Below are 21,316 nucleotides of genomic sequence, written 5' to 3' on the forward strand. Positions count from 1 at the left end.
GGGCTACAGAACATAAATCATATGGAAATGAGACCACCATTCAGGCTTCTGGTCAAGGTACATTGTGCATGATTTAAATATTGTTTCTGCTTGGGGGGAAAACAGTCAGACTTAAATACAGAGATGAGTTTTGCTTTGCTTTGCTGGCTTCTAGTTTCTTTTGAGGAAACTGTGTGACCCATGTATGAAGGTCATTATGGTCTAAGTTGGTCTTTGATGGTCAAGGTGGTTGAATAGCTGGTCATCCACAGGTCATCCAAAACATACGTTATGGTGGCAAACCAGCTGGTTAAACCAGTTAACATCTAATAAATGCAATCAGCTACTTGCTGACACTCATGTGCAAATGCACACACATAGGTGGACTAGCTAGAGGGGTGTAGAGGGGCATTGAGCTGTGGAGCAGTGGAGCTGTGGAACTGTGCTCTCTGGAATTATGAATGATGGTGGAGCTCCATCCAGTACTTCTGGGATGGGTTGGGGAGTTGGGGAAGAGATGGGCTGCCCAATTCCCCAGCTCACCTTATAGTGTACCTCACCAGTAGTTAGTACTGCTCCCCTCAAACTGGGTGGAGATGCCCAGTACTCATTGGACAGAATCAGGCTTCATTATGGCTTTACAGCCATGCAGTGCTAAAAAGGCCTTGCTAATGTCAGTTAGCAAGAAACTGTAGGTTTAATTTTTAGCATAATACCTACGCCTATCATAGTGGCATATGATCTCTGATGGTTGTGGTTTCTTATGATGTACGATTGACTGTTATTTAGAGACATGGGACAAAACTGTGACAAATAGATGAGAAACAGTGGTAGCATTATTAAGCACATCGCTTGTTAGCTGCATTAGCCTTGTAACCTAAACCTAACCCTGAAACCGCTTGCTGCTGAGTGTTTGTCGAGTATTTGACAGTTTGTAGATGAGATAACGGACGACCGAATAAGTGTGACCGAAACAGAAAAAAACAACAACAAAAAAAAAAAAACAAACCCAAACAAAACAAAAACAGCTCTGAATTCCACGAATTGCAAACCCAACAACAGGAGGACACCTCATTGTCTTGAGCTTCGAACAGCTCTGTTCTCCAGACTGAAATATTCCATGCAGGTCCGGCCGAGGCTCGCGCTAGTGACTGACGTAAACAGTCGTCATGGAGATGAGGTCAGGATGTGGGGGGAGGCAGAGGAGGGGAGGTTCATAGGAAGGCCTGTTAGCTGACCTTGTGGCCGCAATCAGAAATAATGAGCCAGTGGGGGATTTATTGTGTCCGAGGTCCGGTGCGCGTGGCCGTCCGAACACGGGGCAATGGCTGCTATTGTCAGCCACGCACAAAGAGGGGAAGGTGTTGCTCTTCAAAGTGGGAAGAGAGTCCCCGGGCAGATGAGTCAGGAATGAGCCACGCATTCCTCAGCCTGGAGGGAAGCCCATTATATTTGACTTTAACACATAAAAAAAAAAGCCGAAGGAAAACATGCCTGACACGGGGTCGTGTTTTTGCTACGCTCACAAAACCTCTGGTCTTGGCGCGCCGCTTATTTTTTCCTGCCACATTCTCAATTTTAGCCACGCAAGAGGATGTGGCTTCATCACTTCGGCGCTAGGTTTGAATCACGGACAGGCGAGACTTGCTGCAGCTTTTGTTTTTCACGCTCTGTCCTCGTTGTCCCCTTCCAGCCTCCTCATCACTTCAGGACGTGACTCGAAGCAGCAGTTGGCCGCCAGAGTTGGATGACCAAAGCTGGATGTGGTTCATTTACTGTTTAGTCCAAACTGCCCTTTGGTAAAGCAGGCTGGTAGTATCTTTTCTTAAGGGATATTAAAGCAATGGTTTGGTGAAAAATTACATTTCACAGCTTCAACTGAAGTTACCCATAGCTTTCTCCAAGGCTGAGCCAGAAGACTGAACCTCTGGAGACCTTTGGAGAGGTTAACAAGCTCTAGTAGGTCCTCGTTGTGCCTCCAAATCTGCTCTGACCCATCAAGGCATTGGCCTCCACAAGACCTCTGAAGGTGTCCTGTGGTATCTGGTACCAAGACATCAGCAGCAGATCCTAAGATCCTAAGATCTTAAGATCTTGTGAAGTGAGGCCTCCATGGATCAGATGGACTTGTTCCAGCATGCTCATAGATGCTCAATCAGACTGAGATCCAGAGATTATGGAGGCCATACGAACTCTTCACCATGTTCCTAAAACTGGTCCTGACCTGTGTGTATAACCACTGGGAAATACCACTGGAATTCATGGGTGTTTAGGTACAGTAGGTGGCACGTGTCAAATTGATGGCCACATGGATACCTAGACCAAGGGTTCTGCCCAGAGCATCACACTCCCTTCACTGGTTTGTCTTCTTCCTAGATTGCATCCTGGTGCCATCCTCATGGAATTGTCAACAGGACTGATCAGGCCAAGAGACCCTCCTACATTGGTCCTGTTCTAAGGCTTGCAGGTGCTTTTTTGATGGTGGACAGGCGTTAGCATGGGCACTCTGACTTGGCTTTAGCTACAAAGCTTCATAAACAGCATAAAACCTCCCGTAACCATTATTAAACATTTATGTTCTTGTGCCGCAGTTGTCGTCTGTTGGTTTCACCCAGACGGAATAGTCTTCATTACCCTTTCGCCAGTTGGTGGTCTGTATCTCCTCGGACCACCATCTTTAGGGACTCATCACTGCTGACTAGGAGCCCTTTCGAGCCTTACTGTCCGGGTGATGCTCTAACCTAGTCGTCTGGACATGACGATCTGACCCTTGTCAAAGCAGCTTTCTTTGACATTTCTCCACATCCAACACGTCGACTACAGGAACCAACAGAGATGCCAGACCTTCACATGCAGCACTGTTGTGTGAACAGCGGTGAAAAGCGTAAGCAGCTTGTTTGAGCAGCAGTGCTTAGCCCAGTCTCTAATATAGCTGTTATACAAGTGTAAAGATTTACACACTAATCAGCCATAACATTAAAACCACTGACAGGTGTTATGAATAACACTAATTATTTTCATCTACTGTGGCATCTGTAGGGGTAGATATGTTCGGCAGCGAGTGAACAGTCAGTTCTTGAAGGTGATGAAGGTGTTCTAGATGATGACTGGGTCAGTATGTCTCCAAAACATCAGGCAGGTCTTGTAGGGTGTTCCCGGTATGCAGTGGTCAGTACCTACCACAAGTGCTTCAAGGAAGGACAACCGGTATACCAGTGACAGGCCCTGGGCACCCAAGGCTAACTGAATCTCATGGAGGCCCCACTCACCTCACCACGATTAGGACTTGCAAACGTCTAAAGATGTCCAGATACATTCAGAGGCCTACGTTTGGGGTAAAAAGAGAAAAGGTGCTAATCACAATCCCAGAGGAACATGGAAAAGTACCTGAAAGTGTTAGGATGTGCTTGTGGTAAAGGGTGGAGTGGTGTCAAGCAGGACGTGACTCCCCCAGGGCTATCCTTCCTGTTTAGAGGGGTTGCTGGGACTTGGAGTTCATCTCCCCCCGGCCACCTGCTCCAACATTTCCTGCTTCTGTTTGCTCAGCTTTGAGATTTCGACGCAAATAACTCTCTGTTGTCTCGCAAAGTGCCGTGTTGGGGTAGAAAAACAAAGAGTGTGGGGTGTTATAAAATAAACCAGATCTGATCCAAGGCACGAAAACCCAACTCCAAGCCCCAGGGAGCTCTTCTATAGTGTACAAGACATCGTGTTACATAAACATTCGCATCCTCATTAGAATGTAGTCACCATAGCATAGAGGAACTGAGGGCTGCTGGGCTGATAATGACAACTGGACAAAAATAACCACCTAAAAGACTCAAATAATTGGAAATGTATTGCTTGATATTGTAAAATATTTCATTTTACTCTATATTATTTATGTGCAATTGTTGCAAAACATACTACAGCACTTAATCTTTTAATAATTCCTTAATAATACAATAATTTCACAAATGTAACAAAATGCACTAAACTCAAAAATATAAAACAACATAAAGTATTACAAATGATCAGCCTAAAATTTTATATTTTCCCAATAATAAAATAATAAGATGTTACATAATTGGTAAAATTGTATTACATAAATGCCCTTTATAACCCTGTATTACATAAAGCAATACATACTACTAACAGCATATAAGGCAAGCCATTATATTTATACATTATATACATTATATACATTATACATTATAAGTATTACAACTATAATTCCACAAATTATGCTTTTTAAAGTTGTTAACTATATTTTTTTAACATACATTACAGAATATTAAGTGTCACACATACAGTAGCAGTCAAAAGTTTGGACACATCTGTTTGAAAGTGTTCTGATCCTTATCTTAAAGTCATTAGATGGTTTTCTAAAGAGAGGACACTGGGGAAACACGGGATCCCACCGTAGTTAGGATGTTGAGGCTGGGGGAGACCTGTAGACCTGTGTGAGGGTGCAAATACCTCTCAATCCATGCGACTACAGCATGTTAATGTACACTAATACACACACATTTATACATTTAGCAAAGAAAACAGCATGAAATAGCCATAATATCCTATATGACCAAATCAGCTCTTTTCAATTCAACTCACAGATTAGGTACCTATATATATATATATATATATATACACTGTTTAAAAAAAGGGAACACTCAAATAACACATCCTAGATCTGAATGAATGAAATATTCTCATTGAAGACTTTGTTCTGTACAAAGTTGAATGTGCTGACAACAAAATCACACAAAAATCATCAATGAAAATCAAATTTATTAACCAATGGAGGCCTGGATTTGGAGTCACACACAAAATTAAAGTGGAGAAACACACTACAGGCTGATCCAACTTTGATGTAATGTCCTTAAAACAAGTCAAAATGAGGCTCAGTATTGTGTGTGGCCTCCACGTGCCTGTATGACCTCCCTACAATGCCTGGGCATGCTCCTGATGAGGTGGCAGCCCTGACATCCTGAGGGATCTCCTCCCAGACCTGGACTAAAGCATTCGCCAACTCCAGGACAGTCTGTGGTGCAACGTGACGTTGGTGGATGGAGCGAGACATAATGTCCCAGATGGGCTCAACATATATATATATATACATAGGTCCTTTCAATTCAACTCACAGCTTAGGTATACTGAACACAATATAACATTATTATATATATATATATGACGGCAATGATAAGAAAGACATACAGAAGGGAAAACCACACAAAAGGGTCAACTAGAGGATGCCTGGAGACAGTGGAAACACTGCTGAGTTTTTATTCAACCAGGTTTAATTGACCAAACAAACACTGATAAAGTAAATCTGACCACTCACTGTAAACCGACTCAGTTTCACTCTGCCCCGTGTTTTTGTTAAGTGAGTAAAAGATGTTAAATTGATCATTTATGTACAGCAGCACCATGACTGAAAGGTTAGCAACGAGAAAAAGAACATCGCCGCAAACTGAAGCTCCTTGGTTTGTCCTCTGCGGGTGCAGAAAGGCAAGCGATCAGTCAGGAGAGCCTGAAAGGTCCTCTGGGAGAACATTGTGCTTACAGATAGTCCTCAGTGTCCTCTATGACTGTCCTCTCAGTACACATGTTCGCTAGGAGGGCGGGTTATTGCCACCAAGGTTTTCCAGAACAAGCAACAAAGCCTGGGATAATGTTCCCTTTTGCAGAAGATAAAAAGAGACGATTGTTGGACATCATCACAAGACCACTGTTTCTATTGCGTTACTGAAAACAACACTGGCCCACATTTATCAAACCTCTGATAGTGCACATGCTGATCTGGAAGTCACCATAGCATAGAGGAACTGAGGGCTGCTGTGCTGATAATGACAACTGGACAAAAATAACCATTCTATATTATTTATATGCAATTATTGCAAAACATGCTACAGCATTTAATCTTTTAATAATTCCTCAATAATATTATAAAACCACAAATGTAACAAAATGCAAAAACTCAAAAATATAAAACAACATAAAGTATTACAAATAATCAGCCTCAAATTGTATATTTTCCCAATAATAAAATAATAAGATTACATTATTGGTATAAATTGTATTACATAAATGCCCTGATAACAGCTTATGCTCTTTTAAATGTCATTGGATAGAACCACAAGCCCCAGTGAAAACCAACCTGACCTCACTCTGAAACTCTTGATAAATGTGGCCCAATCAAGTCTTGAGTCTTATTCCATACTAATGATACGTTCCATTTGAACTGGGATGTCTGATTTTCTGAGTTCCTAGTAGGACAATTTCAACTGGAACCCCCCTACTAGTGGGATTTCCTACTCGCAAAGTCGAGAGAGCCTCACCAACCCAGGGTTCAAAATCCAAGATGGCCGCACCACACCTCAACAGTAGTAACAGCAGTAGTGTTATACAGTTTACTAGCATTTCTATCTGTTAGTGACTCATTGAATCCGCCGTACACTCAGTATTGTCCAACTACTATCTGTAGACGTCTTTGTTGGTGTAGATGTGGTTGGTGTGGTGCAACATACCTATAACATAATACCACTACCTGCCAGTAATCTACCACACCACGTGGGAGACTAGGGTTCGATTACCAGTCTGGGTGACTATGCTGTGCTACACCAATAAGAGTCCTTGGGCAAGACTCCTAACACCACGTTGGCTCACCTCTGTAATACGAGTAACCTTTGTAAGTCGCTCTGGATAAGAGCGCCAGCTAAATGCCATAAATGTAGACGTCTTTCCATTGTGTTGGGATACGCAAAATATAATCCATATATAAACCATATAATACGCTTTAATCAACTGTCATACACACTAACAATGCTAACAGTGCTAACCTTGGGCAATTAAAAGTGGACATATTCTGATTAGATTCATTGTAAGTCACCAGTAAAGTATTGTCAAAGCTTTCTAATAAGATCAGTAATATCTATTGTTTATTATATTTATTATTTTGTTTAATGGAGTTGCCAAATTTAAATTTGTGGTTGAATGAACTGAGATGATTGGCCAGCCCTGACATTTTTGTATATAATTAAAAATAATTAGTTAATTAATAAATATTAATATGTCATTGATGTATTTTGTGAACAACTTTTTATTTGTTTATTAAGATTAGATTAGTACTGGGACACATAAACACAGGCAACAGATGCTAATGTTGTGAAAGGTATTCATACCTGTATTATGAATATCAGTATTATAAAATATTATAGAAAAAAAGTAGCCCATTATAAGGACTTTCTGATAAGTCCAGTAACATTTATTATTTATTATATTTATATCTAGTAGTTGTGTATTAGAATCAGTCCCAGCTGTAAATCTGTAGTTTAATTACTGAGATTTTAAATAATTTATTATTTTACATATATTTTTGCAGTTTATTTATTCATTTATTCAAGTATTTATTTGTTTGTTTATGTTAAATTTGTTACATTGAGTAAATAAACAATAATTTAATTATTAATTATTAATTGTGTAGAGGTGTGTCTCTGTAGGATATGTGACTTTTGATTGTAGAAGACTGTATATTCTGATCCATATATACTCAGCCTGTGATGTAGATCGGACAGACTGGGTTTTATATATATATATATATATATATATAGATAGATAGATAGATAGATAGGTAACTAGCTATTAATGTCTATAGCAGGATGACACCATTCCTCACACTTCAGTTCAGATCCAGAACATGAGGTTCTAGATAGTTTAGGGTTAAACCTGGCCTGATGTATCAGTATCAACAGCGATTCTCACTGGTCCCTCAGTAACTCCCCCTGCTGGTGTCTGTGTTTCAGATTTCTGCCTCGAGTTCGGTCTGCCGTCCGTCCTGGGCATCGCGTTCGGAGGGTTTCTGATCGGAGTCCTGCTCATCGGCGCCCTCTGGTACATCAAGATCCGAACAGGTAGAGGCCCACTCGCGATCGTTAGCTGCTGCCGGCAGTGTACATTTCATAGTAACAGATATGTGCTGAAAGCCGTGTTTGAGAGAGTGTTTGAGCAGACGTCATCTCTGCTCCTTTAGCTTATGAGGGAAGAGGCCTAAAGTTCGGCGAGGGCGCCCTAAACAAGCCTCGAGATGATTTGCCGCTAGAAATAAGATGAAACAGTTAAGTAACAGCAAACATTCTTAAATGATGGTCTGTTTTATTGAAGGACAGATGACAGATGCTTACCATTGCAGTTATCCATTGTACTGAGGAGCAGGGAAGGCAGGGATTGTGTTGCATTGAATGTGCATGACTCAAATTGTACATTGGGAATGTCCTGATGCAGGTCCACTTGTTTTTAAAACCTTGGGTTATTTAATATTTAGTATATTTTACATGAGAACAGTCATTCAGAGTCATGCAGAGTTGGTGTTTGGGGAGAAAGGGTTAACTGTAGAGATGTCTCTGAAGTCTCTGATGACAACACAAATAAAGGCATTTTTATTTACTATCTAAACCCACCAGTGATCCTAGACAAGTCCTCTGAGTTTTATAAGCTATGTTGATGATAGTGAAAAAATTGAAAATCTAAAAAAAATATGATTTTTGGGGGGACTATTTTGCCACACAGCGGCCTACAATGTATCCCTCCACTGAAAATTTTAAAAACCCTACATTTAAAAAATTTAATTCTGAAAAATTAAATTCCCATAATTCTCAATTGTTTTTAGATTTAGTGTGAAATTGTGCTTAATTGTAGATAAACTGGCCAACTCAGATTTCTCTACTGTGGTGGGAATAGGATCCAGCGGTCACCATGATCCCAATGGGGACCATTTTTGCCTTGCAATGCCCTACATGTACCTTTCCACCATGACTGCAGATATTCTGCAATGATTATTCTGATTAAATTCTTCTATTTTAATTGAAAAGCTGCTGTTGATTAATGCTGACCCATTGGCTGGGTTGGTACTATGACACTAGCTTAGCAGCTGGGCTACACAAAAGCTCTGCGAAACCCTGAACTGCGGAAATAGCCCAACAAAATGACCCAAAATGGTCATTTCAGTCCAGAATGTAGGTAGAAACAACAACCCAGCATTATTTATTTTTATTTTCTACTTTGAAATACTTTTACTTCAAAGATTTACTTTAATACCACTTTAATTTCTGAGAACGAGCCTCACTGCTGCAGATTGTGTCCATTAGAACCCCAATACCCAGTTCAGACTCAGTGTAGCCAATACTCAGCCCACTGAAATATACCTGGATCCCCAGATAACATAATTTCTAGTTACAAATATATATATATATATATATATATATATATATATAATATAAATAGTCCACCCCAGTAGTCCACTTTTTTGCTCCAATCTGACTCATAATACTTAGGGGTTAAAGCAAAACCACCAACTCTCCTTATGATATCTTACAGAACCATTATTTTGAGTCAAGTAAATTCAATGCATTGCTTTTTTCAGTCTGTTTAAGATCTGCGTAAATATTGCAGCTGTCTGATTTTCAGTCAGTTCTGAGTTTCTCTGGTGTCAGAGGTTCTAGTAATGCCAGACAGGCATAGCAGTAAAAGTGTAAGTGTGCTCTGTCCATTTAATTGTGAGTAATTGTAGCTGTATCTGTGTTTGCATGTTGCAGGATATCCTGCTGCTCTGGGTATAGGCTCTACAGGGACCCTCTTCTCAGGTAAAGAACCACACAGGACAGGATGGACCATGACCATAGCAGTTAACACCACACTTACAGGCCTTTTCCGTGTTCTGGGAGCAGGATAGCGTCTGCTTACTAAGGACAAAACTGTTTAGCATCTGTCTTCTGTTTTTGAATGCCAGCTCTCCAGCGGCAGAGGCATGACCTTCAGAACCACTGAGCACTATTAAACTATAATAATATATAAAATAATAATACACTCTCAGATTTGCTCTATACTAATACTTAATAATAAATAAAAAAAATATATATACATTTAAATATAATATACTATATAAATATATTATTTATTTACTTATTATTAAGTGTATAATATATATATATATATATATATATATATATATATATATATATATATATATATATATATATATTACTTTTTTAATACATGTAGTCACACATGAACTGAAGTACATCAGATCTTAGGAATTTTGCTGTGTTACTCATCTTGCCATACACATTTGTCAGCCAGGTTACTTTTGTCTTGGAGAATTTAACGTTTCTAATCTATGAGCCAGAAAAAAAGAATACATACATATTAGAAGAGCTTATCTTACCTACCCATTTCAAATGCATGTTTGCACTTCATGGCATATCTTTGAACAGCTGTTACAACCGACCTTCGACGAAGAAATGTGGTTGAAACAATGTCTGTTGTGTTTTAATGTAACAAATGAACAATGAAACAACGTTGAAACAACATTTAATGTTAAATGGTTGCAATTTTAACATTTAATCAACATGTCTCCAACATTCTGCCTTTTTAATTATATCTTTTTATTACATTTTGATTACATTTTGATCACCATACAATTTAAAAAAATGGTTGGATGAAGGGATGAAAAAAGAGAAGTACAAACAACACTGGCATTGAATTAAGGTTTCTCAAAGGTATTTATTATTATTATAGGCATAGTGAACATATGTATATATATATATATATATATATATATATATATATATAAAACATATAAATGGTTTAAAAAAACTGAATTTATAAACAGAGAATATAATAAAATATACATTATGTTTATTTTTCATCATATCATACATTTAATTTTCCCTCTCCCATACAATTTTGAGCATCCCAGGCTATGGCTTATTCAAGGTTAAAAGTCTCAACACTGATTCACTTTTCAAAATCAGCACCAAATCCAACATTGATTCAAACGTAACTTTAACGTTGAATTAGCGTTGAAATTTTAGCTGGGAATGTATTCACCGTTTAAATTAATCAGAGCACATTTAATCACATATACCAAAAATAGCTGTTAGGATCTCGAACAATAAGATAGCAGGTAAGATAAGATAGCACTTTACTGATCCCCAAAAAATTGCAGTGTCTCAGTACTGTACATATTGCACACAGGAACAGACATATATTATTAGAGTTCTTAACAACAAACAGTAAGTAACAGTAAGCAGGGCAAAGTGGATATATTAAGTATGAATAATATATGAAGTTATTGCACTATAGAGATATGAGATAAAATATTACCTCTAGGAGCCATAGTGACCGGAGAGTGAAGCTGTAGTAACAGCAGCAGGCCAGGTAGAAATAAGGTAGAAGTAGTAATTATAATCATAATAAAGATGACAATAAACTGATAATGTAGCAGTAGGTTTATATCTGCACAGCTCAGACAGCAGGACATCAGTGGTGTCCTGCCTGGTAGTAAAGAGACTCATTATAGTCTTATTGCAGTGTGAAGAAAATAAAAGATCACTTGTTAAATGTTCCGTGCAGATCAGTGTACAAAAGACAGACACATATGTCAAATATATAATATATAAATTAAATATATAAACATTTATATAATATAGACATGCTTGTGATATGTATTCTCGATCTAATAATTCTAGTAATCCATTATTATGCAGTATATTTGACATATATTCAGGTTTTCACAATCATCCGTATATCTCAGCACTTCTTCTCCACTGAAGTATGGTGCCAGAGATGGAGCCATGTTGCATGCCAGGCAGTCGTCTACAGCAAAGACACCAGCTAATTAACTACAAATGTTTGATTACCAGCTAACGAGTAACATGAGCACAGCTGGAGTTCCCGTCTGCAGTGGAAGAGTGGGTTTGATAAAAAATTCAATTGAGCTTCAGTGAATTTGTTCACTGAACTGTGCTCTGTCACATGATATTACTGATCTTAATGATATATGTCAAATGTTTACATTTAAAATGTTATTAGGAAATAATATCATTTGAGTAACAAATACTAATGATGATTTTGTGTGCACACATAAGAACTTTTCAAGCATCTCTGTACCTGCTGGTTGTTCTGGACTACACCTTAAACCAACAAACCCTTTTGGATATTTTTCTTGTATTAATCAGTTTATACCAAAAAAAAGCCTTTTATGCCTTTAAGCCTATTAGAAACTAGTCCAGTCAGGGGGTCGTTATTGATATTCCTCAATATAACTCATGGCTCATGGTGCAAAACACATCCGCAATACAATACACAGGGATATAAATATGTAGAATGCATATACCCCAGACTACAGTGTGTATACAGTGTGTAAACTGATACAGTAGAGCGTTTTTAGGGTTAACTTTACTTAGCCTGGTCTAAAATTCTCCAAACACATTTTTTTACTTCTGCAACTCAGTTTGGTCGACAATCCATATTCACAAGCCTCAAAATCATCGGTAAATCAGCTGCAGCTGAAGCTGCTGCTTAAATACTGTGTAAGATGTTTAGTCTGTGGCTCCGCCCCCTCAGTCTGTTTACTGTTTATTCCCTTCTGCAGGTTAGAACTCCTCCCCTATCACATGGGGGTGTTAAAAAGGAGCGCTGAGGCCTTTCTGGGATCTCCCCACACATTTAATGAGCAGCAGTTAGACCGTAGGGCCGGTCTAGAGCTGTGAAATTACACTATATAGGAACACAGTTCTGAGTAAATTTGCCTTCTCTTTTTTTTCAGACTTTCTCAGAAATTTACACGGCTTCACAGAGCTCTAGAGTGGAGCGACTGTCTACATTTACATTTACATTTACGGCATTTAGCAGATGCTCTTATCCAGAGCGACTTACAAAGTGCTTTGCTATTTACCCAAGAAAACCTTCGCTAGTTAGAATAGGCTAATAATTCAAAAGATACCTCTAAGCTTAGACATTACTAACACAAGACAATAAGGCGACCATAGAACTATTCGACCAAGTACTCTCTGAAGAGGTGGGTCTAACTGCCTGCAGGTCAAGAGACTCAGGAGGTCATAAGTTCAAATCTCACAATCAACACCACAGCCCTCCATGGTCAGGAGTCTAAGAATAGGAAGGGCCTTTTTCATGTGGTAGTGGGAGTTCGAACCTGCAGATGGGAATAAACAGTCAATGGTTGTGAGTTCACTCTCTTAGCTGTTGGGCTTTCTTGGCTGGGCAGGTGGTGTTGAGGTTCTAGGGGAGGTTGAAAGCGATGGAACTTGCAAACCTTTTGAATTTCTTAACTATTGAGCCGTTGATGTAAAGCAGGGAGTGGTCATGGTAGGTCCTCCGGAAGTCGCTGTTCTTAATGAGGACAAACTACTGTAGTCTAATATACAAACCTGGTGTCATAATCCATGAACCTAGAAAATCAAGTGGTCTAGATATGAGGTCTGGGTTCTGCAGGGGTTCCTCTGCACTCATTGGCTCTTGCTAAGAACGTTAAGCTGCTCAGAAAACAAACTAACCGCCTCTCTTTCATACTCTTTCAGGATGTCCGTGTACTTTGACCAAGCGCCGGCCGGTGCCAACTAACCCCTCTCCCTCTGAGAACAGCAGTGCCAACGGCAGCATGGGCAGCACCCAGAGCACACCCACCAGCAGCATGGCCTGAACTGAGCCGTCCCACCAAGTCTTCTGCTCTGCTGTCCCATCAGTCTATCCAGAGAGATGGATACATACACACATCCTCCTCCACCTCCATCTCCTCCTCCTCCTCCTCCTCCTAATATCTCTCTACCAGAACACTGTAGCAACCCAGGGATTGGGTTTGGGGGCAGGGGGGGCAGCAGGGGTTAACCTAAACCAGGACTTTTAACTCCCACCTCTCCAGCCACCCAGCAACAGGAAGTCAGCAGGGAAAAAAAGAAAACCTTGGCTCCCCGAGACAGGAAAAACAAAGCATATCTCCCAAGAACTAACAGGAAATTCGTCGCATTCTTCTCAACAGATTGCGCCTCTTGGACGGAGGCACAATAAGATTCCACGACTTCAAGGTCGACTCAGGGGAGCCTTAAAAGACAGACCGTTTTGCCCCTGTCACCACCAATTACAGCAAAGCCAATGCGTCTGAGGCCGCACATGCAGCAGGGGGCAGCCTTCCCTGTTCTACACGTCCAAAAGAAAGGGTAAAAGAATCGTCCAACAAGGCCGACCATGGTTTTGTATATTGACCGAATATGACCACTTATTTTCTCCACGAAAAAATAAAAGGCTGCCTCTCACACTTAAGGAAAACTTTGGGAAAAGGCTACCTCTTAATTTATGTAGATTGTTTCATGTCTGCTTGACAGCAAAAAAAAACATTAAGTAGCTTCAATTAGTTGTTCCTTTTCTTGCCGTTTTCTGTGTAATGCATCGTAGTTTGCTACAGTATTTCTGCCATTGTGCTGCAGTATCGTGCAAAAGTCTAAAAGCACCATTCGTTTATTTCATTTCCAGCCAAAACAGCCATGTAGTCCAGTTCTTCATCCAAAAAGCAGAAAACATTGCCTACATCCAGCATCAGATCAGTTTGAGATGTTTAGGTATTGATAGTATAGATCTCACCTTCACGAGCAGTGGTGGCTCAGCATGCTCAGTTAGAGCTCCAGGTTATTGATGACAGGGTTGTGGGTTCGATTCCCCGGGCACAGCAAGCTGCCGCTTGCTCCACACTCCACACTGCCTCAAAGCTCAGTCTGGGAGTGAGGAAGTTTCAGAGCATTTTCTGCCTTTCACACCAACTTCCAACAAGTCCTCTCAAACACGTTCAGTGATGTTGAGGTCTGGACTCTGGGGGACTCTGGGATGGTCAGTCCTTTGTTTCCCGAGAACTGAAGCAGCTTTAGCGGTTCCATTTGTCTCAGTAAGACCTTCTGGATCATCTCCACACCCTTTCAGAACCACGCTGTTGAGTCGCCCTCTCACAGTGGAGGGATGGACGGAGGGTTCTCCGATGTGAAATGAGAGTGGTGCTTGATTTTCTTCTCTCTCTTACAGAGGAAGGGCAGTGCTGGTGGTCCAACAGGTCTTGCAGTGAATTGCTAGGGTTCCCTTTTGTGGGTTATCTTTTTTTAAATCATATTACTGGATTCGATTTTAGCGGCAAAACGAAGAACTTCATGGCAGTTTTGACTAGAAATGTGAAGTGAAGGGTTCTCTCTGAGTTCTTACTGTAAATTACTGTACAGTCTGACTCTGCTCAGCACCAAAGAAAGAGATAAGCATGTTTAAAACCTGATTAAAAGAAATGTTCAGCGTTTTTCAACCTTATCTTTACGGACGGTCAGTTATCACAGATAATTATTCCAACACATTTTACCTGTACTTAGAAAAAGAACCTCACTTAAAACTCATAGTAGAAGTTAACGGGCAGTTGCTGAGCTCTGTTTTAAATGTGACTGACATGAGATTATCTTTTTTTGTAAGATTGTCTTGCCAAAATGATCTTTTTTGACTAGATCCAAAAAAACGTTTTTTTTACAGAGTATAAGATATTTGATCCAAGTTTATAAATATACAAAATAAAAAATGTACAAGATTAAATTCATTTTTTTACAAGATTGATCGAAGATTATCTTTTTACATTAATGATTCAATATTGTCTTTTTTTACAAGATTAATCCAATATTAAAATTTCTTTTACAAGATTGACCAAAGATTATCTTTTTTTTTTTTTTTTTACAAAATTGATCCAAAGTTATGGTTTTTTTTTGGCAAGGTTGATTCAAAATAGTTTTTTTTTTTTTTTACAAGACTGATCCAAGATTCTCTTTTTTGCTAGATTGATTCAAGATTTTATATATATATATTTTACAAGATCCTCCTGGTGATTGCAGTATGTTTTAATTCTCCTATTTATGATCATGACTGACACAAAAAAACACTTTTAAGAATCAGACAAAACAAGATCTTACTAAAGCTGTAGTAATTAAGGCTTTTCCACATTTCAGTACAGGATGCAGCACAGTTAATAACACGTTGCAGTAAGTTTTACTTTCTCTAAGGTTTTCTGGTAACCATGGCATCAGAAAAACTGCAGAAAGTAGTTTCATATCTGAATGAAAACATTCTTTAAATGTATAGCTTAATTTCTGTAAATGTATTTAAAGAATTTCTGAAAATGCTTTACAAAAAGACATGTTTTGCATTATTGTCTTCTGACAGAATTAGGACTGTCCATTAACTTCTATTATAAGCTAGTTTGGAGTGCCTTCGGGTCAGAATTACTGTCCGTGGTAACTGACCATACAGCTTAGATAGAGCCAATAGAGGTTAGGTTTAAAAACAATGAACGTTGCTTTAAGGTTTCTGGAACCAAAAATCAAAGGCTGATATTTTAGAAACCAATCAACTAAAGTATGTTATTACCATTTTAATAGAAGATTGATCCTCCTGGTGATTGTGTTATGTTATAATCCTCCTGTTTATGTTCATATTGTGTATGTAAGCCGGACTTCGTAATGTAAATGAGGTTTGTAAGCGGTTGCACCGCGGCAGTGAACCCAGTATAAACTGTGTATAAATGTAAAATGTGTTCTTTACTCATTGATTCTTTCCTTGTAACCTTTAAAGACATTTTGCTCTTTATATTTTACTTTTTTTAAGTAATAAACCTAAATTAAGTCATAAGCCGCCCTAATGAACGTTTCCTCGCTGTTGTAAGAAAACCTTTGAAATGATAAACTTTCACTATTAAAAATAAAGAAATCAAAAACCTTTATTTTCAGTCAGAAGTACATGGGAAATCAGTATAGCAGAGAATTTACAATAAAAGGGGATTAAAAGGAAAAAAGGTGGAAAGAAAAAATATTTTATCCACTTAGAATAAAATCATAAACAACTGGATATATTAGAACAATATGATGAAAAACACTTAAGAAAATAGAAGATTAAGAGAGTACAAATTTTAGAGCAATTTTGGATTTAATTAGTAAGAAAAAACAATAAACAATTTAAAAGACAGAAATATAAATTCATAAAACAAAATGGCATAAAACACAAAAGTTAGAAGATGAAAGATAAAAAAATTTGAAAACAAGTCAAATGTACAAATTCAAATTAATTTTAAAACAGTGAAGTAAGATCAATAAAGATCACTAAAATGAAGCTAAACTAATTAAAATAACTGAGAATGATAGAACACTAATAATTCAATAACATACTAAAAGTAACAGAAATAAATGGAACAATAATGCTAAATTAGCAAATAAATAAGTAAATAAATCAAAATAATATCAAAGGGTTCTTTATGCAATGCTGTAAAACAACCATTTTTGGTTCTATAAAGAATAATTTTTGTTAAAAAGCTGCTGTAAATAACCTTTAAAACATTCTTCACATATTTACCTCTTTAAAACGTGGTTCTTTATGGAAACAAAAAGTGTTATTCGCTTTTTTTAGGCCTTGCTTAAATAACTTGTAATTAATCATTTGTAGCATCTTTATTTTTTAAAAATAAAAAAAAAATGATTTTTTTTATTGGATCATTTATTATTAAACAGATAAAGGCAGCTGGTGTTTTCCAAAACAATGCAAAAATAAAAACCACCTAATATTTATGAGGTTCTCTTACGTCAGCGAGGATATGAAAAAACTGTGTTTGAGCTTGTTTTAATCGTTTTTTTATTATTTTTTTATTTACATTTTTTTTTCAATAACAGCTGTAAAAATATACTGACCTGGGTTCTGATCATTTTCCCCAAAAGCATTTTACTTTTAAGATCATTCTAACTGGTTTAAAAGAGAGAGAGTGTTGAGTGTGATACTCGCTCGACCACTTAGGAATCATCTCTGTGCTTTTGATGCTTTTGGAAAAACCCAGCCCAGATCAGTCAAACCAAGTAACCCAAAGCAAGTATCTCATCATCGTGTAGCTTTTATTATCCCACTTTATATGAAGTGTGTGTAATAACTGTGTAGTTATGTATTAATAACTCATGTAATAACAGTGGAATTAGTGGTGATGTATTCACTGGTACAGGTGAACTACAGTTGTACGGCTTCTGTAATTACACATGTATAACCACATAAAAGAGACTATGATAGACAGATAGTTTACATTACATTACATTTACATTTATGGCATTTAGCAGACGCTCTTATCCAGAGCGACTTACAAGGTTACTCGTATTACAGAGGTGGGCCAATGTAGCGTTAGTAGTCTTGCCCAAGGACTCTTATTGGTGTAGCGCAGCATAGTCACCCAGACCGGGAATCGAACCCTGGTCTCCCACATGGTGTTGTTGTAACTCAATGGCAGGTGGTGGTGTTATCTGTTGCGCCACACCAACCAACACGTTTATACATGTGTAATTACACAAGCTGTATTACTGTAATCCATCTATAACAGTGAATACATCCCCGGTATTTACAGCGTTATTACACAGATTATTAATGTGTAACTACACATTTATTTATGGGACACTTTATAAAAATAGGACATTTTTTTTCTTTTTTGTCTGACATATGTGGGTTTATAAGCGTGTATAAGCGTGTATGTGTGTATAAATGTGTGGTCAGACGGTCAAAAAAGGGTTATCGTAATTTTTCAGCAGTGCCATTTGAGCATGTGTGCAATACTCTGTTTTTTACTGTATTTCTCTACATCTTGGTCACAAACATTTGGATGTATGTTTTTTTTTATGTTGGCTTTTTTATATCGAATCAAATGGTTGTATTTTATATCTGTATTCTCCTCGTTTCTCTGGAGCGTTCCAAGTAAAATCACCAGTGTTGAATGGACACCTGTACAATGCAGAATAAATAAAGGCTTAGATCTCACAGCAGGAGTTTGTTTAACACTAGTGAATTTACTCTGCAGGCTCTGCAGTTTTGGGTTTCCACAAAGGAAGCTTATGTTTTAAAATCTCTAAATTCAAATTAAATGTAAAAAGAAAAAGAAAGTGTGTATTCCTGCATGTCTTTAACTTTATTAAATATGCTGGGTTTTTTAAGTATGCACTGCAGAAAACTGGAAGTAATGTAACATTATTCTAAAATTAACATTAACATCTAACATTATTAAATTATGATTTAAGAATTGGACATCCTCAAAGCCTCTTATCAAAATGGCAACTTTACAGAAGAAAGAGAAAAGCTTATCTTTTAGTGGAAGATTTTATTCCAAGTCATTCTGGAGCATTTCTATTGGCCCATTCATCATGAAATTCTGACACAATGTAAAGAACATTCTCATTGGGTCAAAAATAATAATAAAAAAAAGGACCCAGAGCAGGACAGTGGTCAGCAGGGTAGGGGCGGTACCGGGACTGAACAGTTATAACTCGGCATCTCAGTACATGAGAAAGAGAGAGAGAGGAAACAGAAAGTACTGAAGCTTCCTCCTGCATGGTTTAAACAACAGCGCTGTTTGCGAATATCTCTACACCGATGGGCGTGGTGGTCTCGAACGAGGGGTGTTCAGGTCAATTCACAGAACACAGGAGCTCCACTGACTGAAAACAGCCTAGGCAGACATTCGTCAACAGTCAGACGTTCGTTCGTTGCTATCTCGGCAGTGAATTGTCAATACCCCCCCCCACCCCACCCCACGCTTTACACCTCTGAAATAGCAAACCCCCAAGGTCAGTCAGACCGCACCTGGCTCTTAAAGGGAGCAGCGGCGTGAGACACGCTGATTGGTTTGTTGCTGCACGTTACGCCCAAAAAACACACACCCATAATTCATTAAGAGACTCAGTACATGACTTTTGAGCGCTTGAAGGCGAGCAAGGCGAACTTTTCCCGTTGTTTTCATAGCAAAGATGCACCGACACGCCCCCTAAATCGAGCTACACGGTGCACGCTTGCCGGCTTGCCGAAAGATCGCTACAATAGGGCTCAAGTTGTTTGGAGCAGTGCAGCAAAATGTTGGGGGCATTGACAGCAGGACAGGATCCAATGGGTCCACAAATGGACTCGAGCAGACAGCAGGGGGCCGAGAAAAGAAGGGGAAAATGAAGAAGGGTTTAGGAGTATGAATAGACTGATGTACGACCTGTAAAGTAAGTAGAGTAGTACCTCATATTACAGGTAAATAACCTCCTAAATAGAAAATAAGAATTTGTCTTAAGGTGAAAAGTAATAAAGGTTCCACGTCTGGTCCGGCAGAGAGCATAACGATCAGTCACACCTTTGGAAGGAGTGCATATTAACTGAGGCACACATCAGCCGCCCTCAGAGTTATGAATAATACAGTGAATAAGTCAGAATGAATTAAGGAGTAATCAGTCTCAAATTTCTCCTTAAAAACACATTTGTATCTTTCATTAACAATTCTAATGATTCATCGACTATTAAGGATTGATTAATTAATTCAGTGAATTAACTTGGTCATTGCAGCTTTCAGGGAAACGATCACTTTAGGTCTGTGTATGCTAATGAGGTTGGTCTGAGGCCTGTGTTTTGACTATTAATACAAAACTAGCAAAACTACACTCAAAAATCGTCTAACACTCATCTAGCAACCACCTAGCAACCCCATAGCAGCCTCCTGGTCTACCACAGCAACACCCTAGCAAATAGTTTCACCCCGGTGACCACATAGCAACAGGCTAGCAACTGTTCTGCATTTTCTTCAAAGCATACACATTTCTATGTATTTGTAACTGTCTAGCAACACCCTAGCAATCACTGTGCAACTCCACCACTATGCAACAAACCACCTAGAAACTACCCTGCAACCCCATAACAACCACTTAGGATACAACCTGCCTAGCAGCCACCTAGTAAAACATCTAGCACTTATCTACCAACCACCTAGCAACCCGATAGCAGCCTCCTGGTCTACCACAGCAACACCCTAGCAAACAGTTTCACTCTGGCGACCACGTAGCAACAGGCTAGCAACTATTCTGCATTTCCTTCAGAGCCTACACTTTTCTATACATTTTTTTACTACCTAGCAACACCCTAGCAATCACTATGCAACTGCATAGAAGCCACCAATCAACTACTTAGCAACTCCATGACAACCGCCTGGGATACCTATGCAACTGCCTAGCAACCACCAAACAAAACATCCATCACTCATCTTGCTACCACCTGGCATCCCGATAGCAGCGTCCTGGTCTACCACAGCAACACTCTAGCAAATAGTTTCACCCTGGTGACCACATAGCAACAGGCTAGCAACTGTTCTGCATTTTCTTCAGAGCCTACACTTTTCTATATATTTGTTACTGTCTAGCAACACCTTAGCAATCACTATGCAACTCCATAGAAGCCACCAACAAACAGCAATATTATAGTAACCACCTGGTATACCATAGCAACCACTTAGTAACACCATAACAAACCACCTAGACATAACAACCACATGGGATACAAACTGCCTAGCAACCACTTAGCAACACACTAGTAATCACCTAGCAATCACATAGCAACACCATAGCAACCACTAACCAACTTCATAGCAGCCACCAGCTGCCAACCCCATACCAATCACCTGGGAGAAAAACACATTTGTATCTTTCATTAAGAATTCTAACGA

General features: G+C 38.8%; 1 protein-coding gene across 2 annotated transcripts in view; it reads left to right on the forward strand.

Annotated features, from left to right (window-relative positions):
* The window catches only part of eng (endoglin), an 86,099-nt gene extending 67,371 nt beyond the window's left edge, over positions 1-18,728 (forward strand). The window contains exons 12-15 of one of the 2 annotated variants that reach the window (XR_011980654.1): positions 7,761-7,868; positions 7,988-8,071; positions 9,549-9,596; positions 13,335-13,374. Coding sequence is in view for 1 of the 2 variants with exons in the window: in XM_072692732.1 (XP_072548833.1) it covers positions 7,761-7,868; positions 9,549-9,596; positions 13,335-13,456 (278 nt within the window). In the remaining variant the exon portion in view is untranslated. Of the gene's footprint in view, positions 1-7,760; positions 7,869-7,987; positions 8,072-9,548; positions 9,597-13,334 lie in introns of both variants that reach the window. The other variant, XM_072692732.1, reaches the window with a different exon arrangement.
* The last annotated feature ends 2,588 nt before the right edge of the window (positions 18,729-21,316 follow it).

Source organism: Salminus brasiliensis, chromosome 1, assembly GCF_030463535.1.
Source record: "Salminus brasiliensis chromosome 1, fSalBra1.hap2, whole genome shotgun sequence".
Classification (NCBI taxonomy): domain Eukaryota; kingdom Metazoa; phylum Chordata; class Actinopteri; order Characiformes; family Bryconidae; genus Salminus; species Salminus brasiliensis.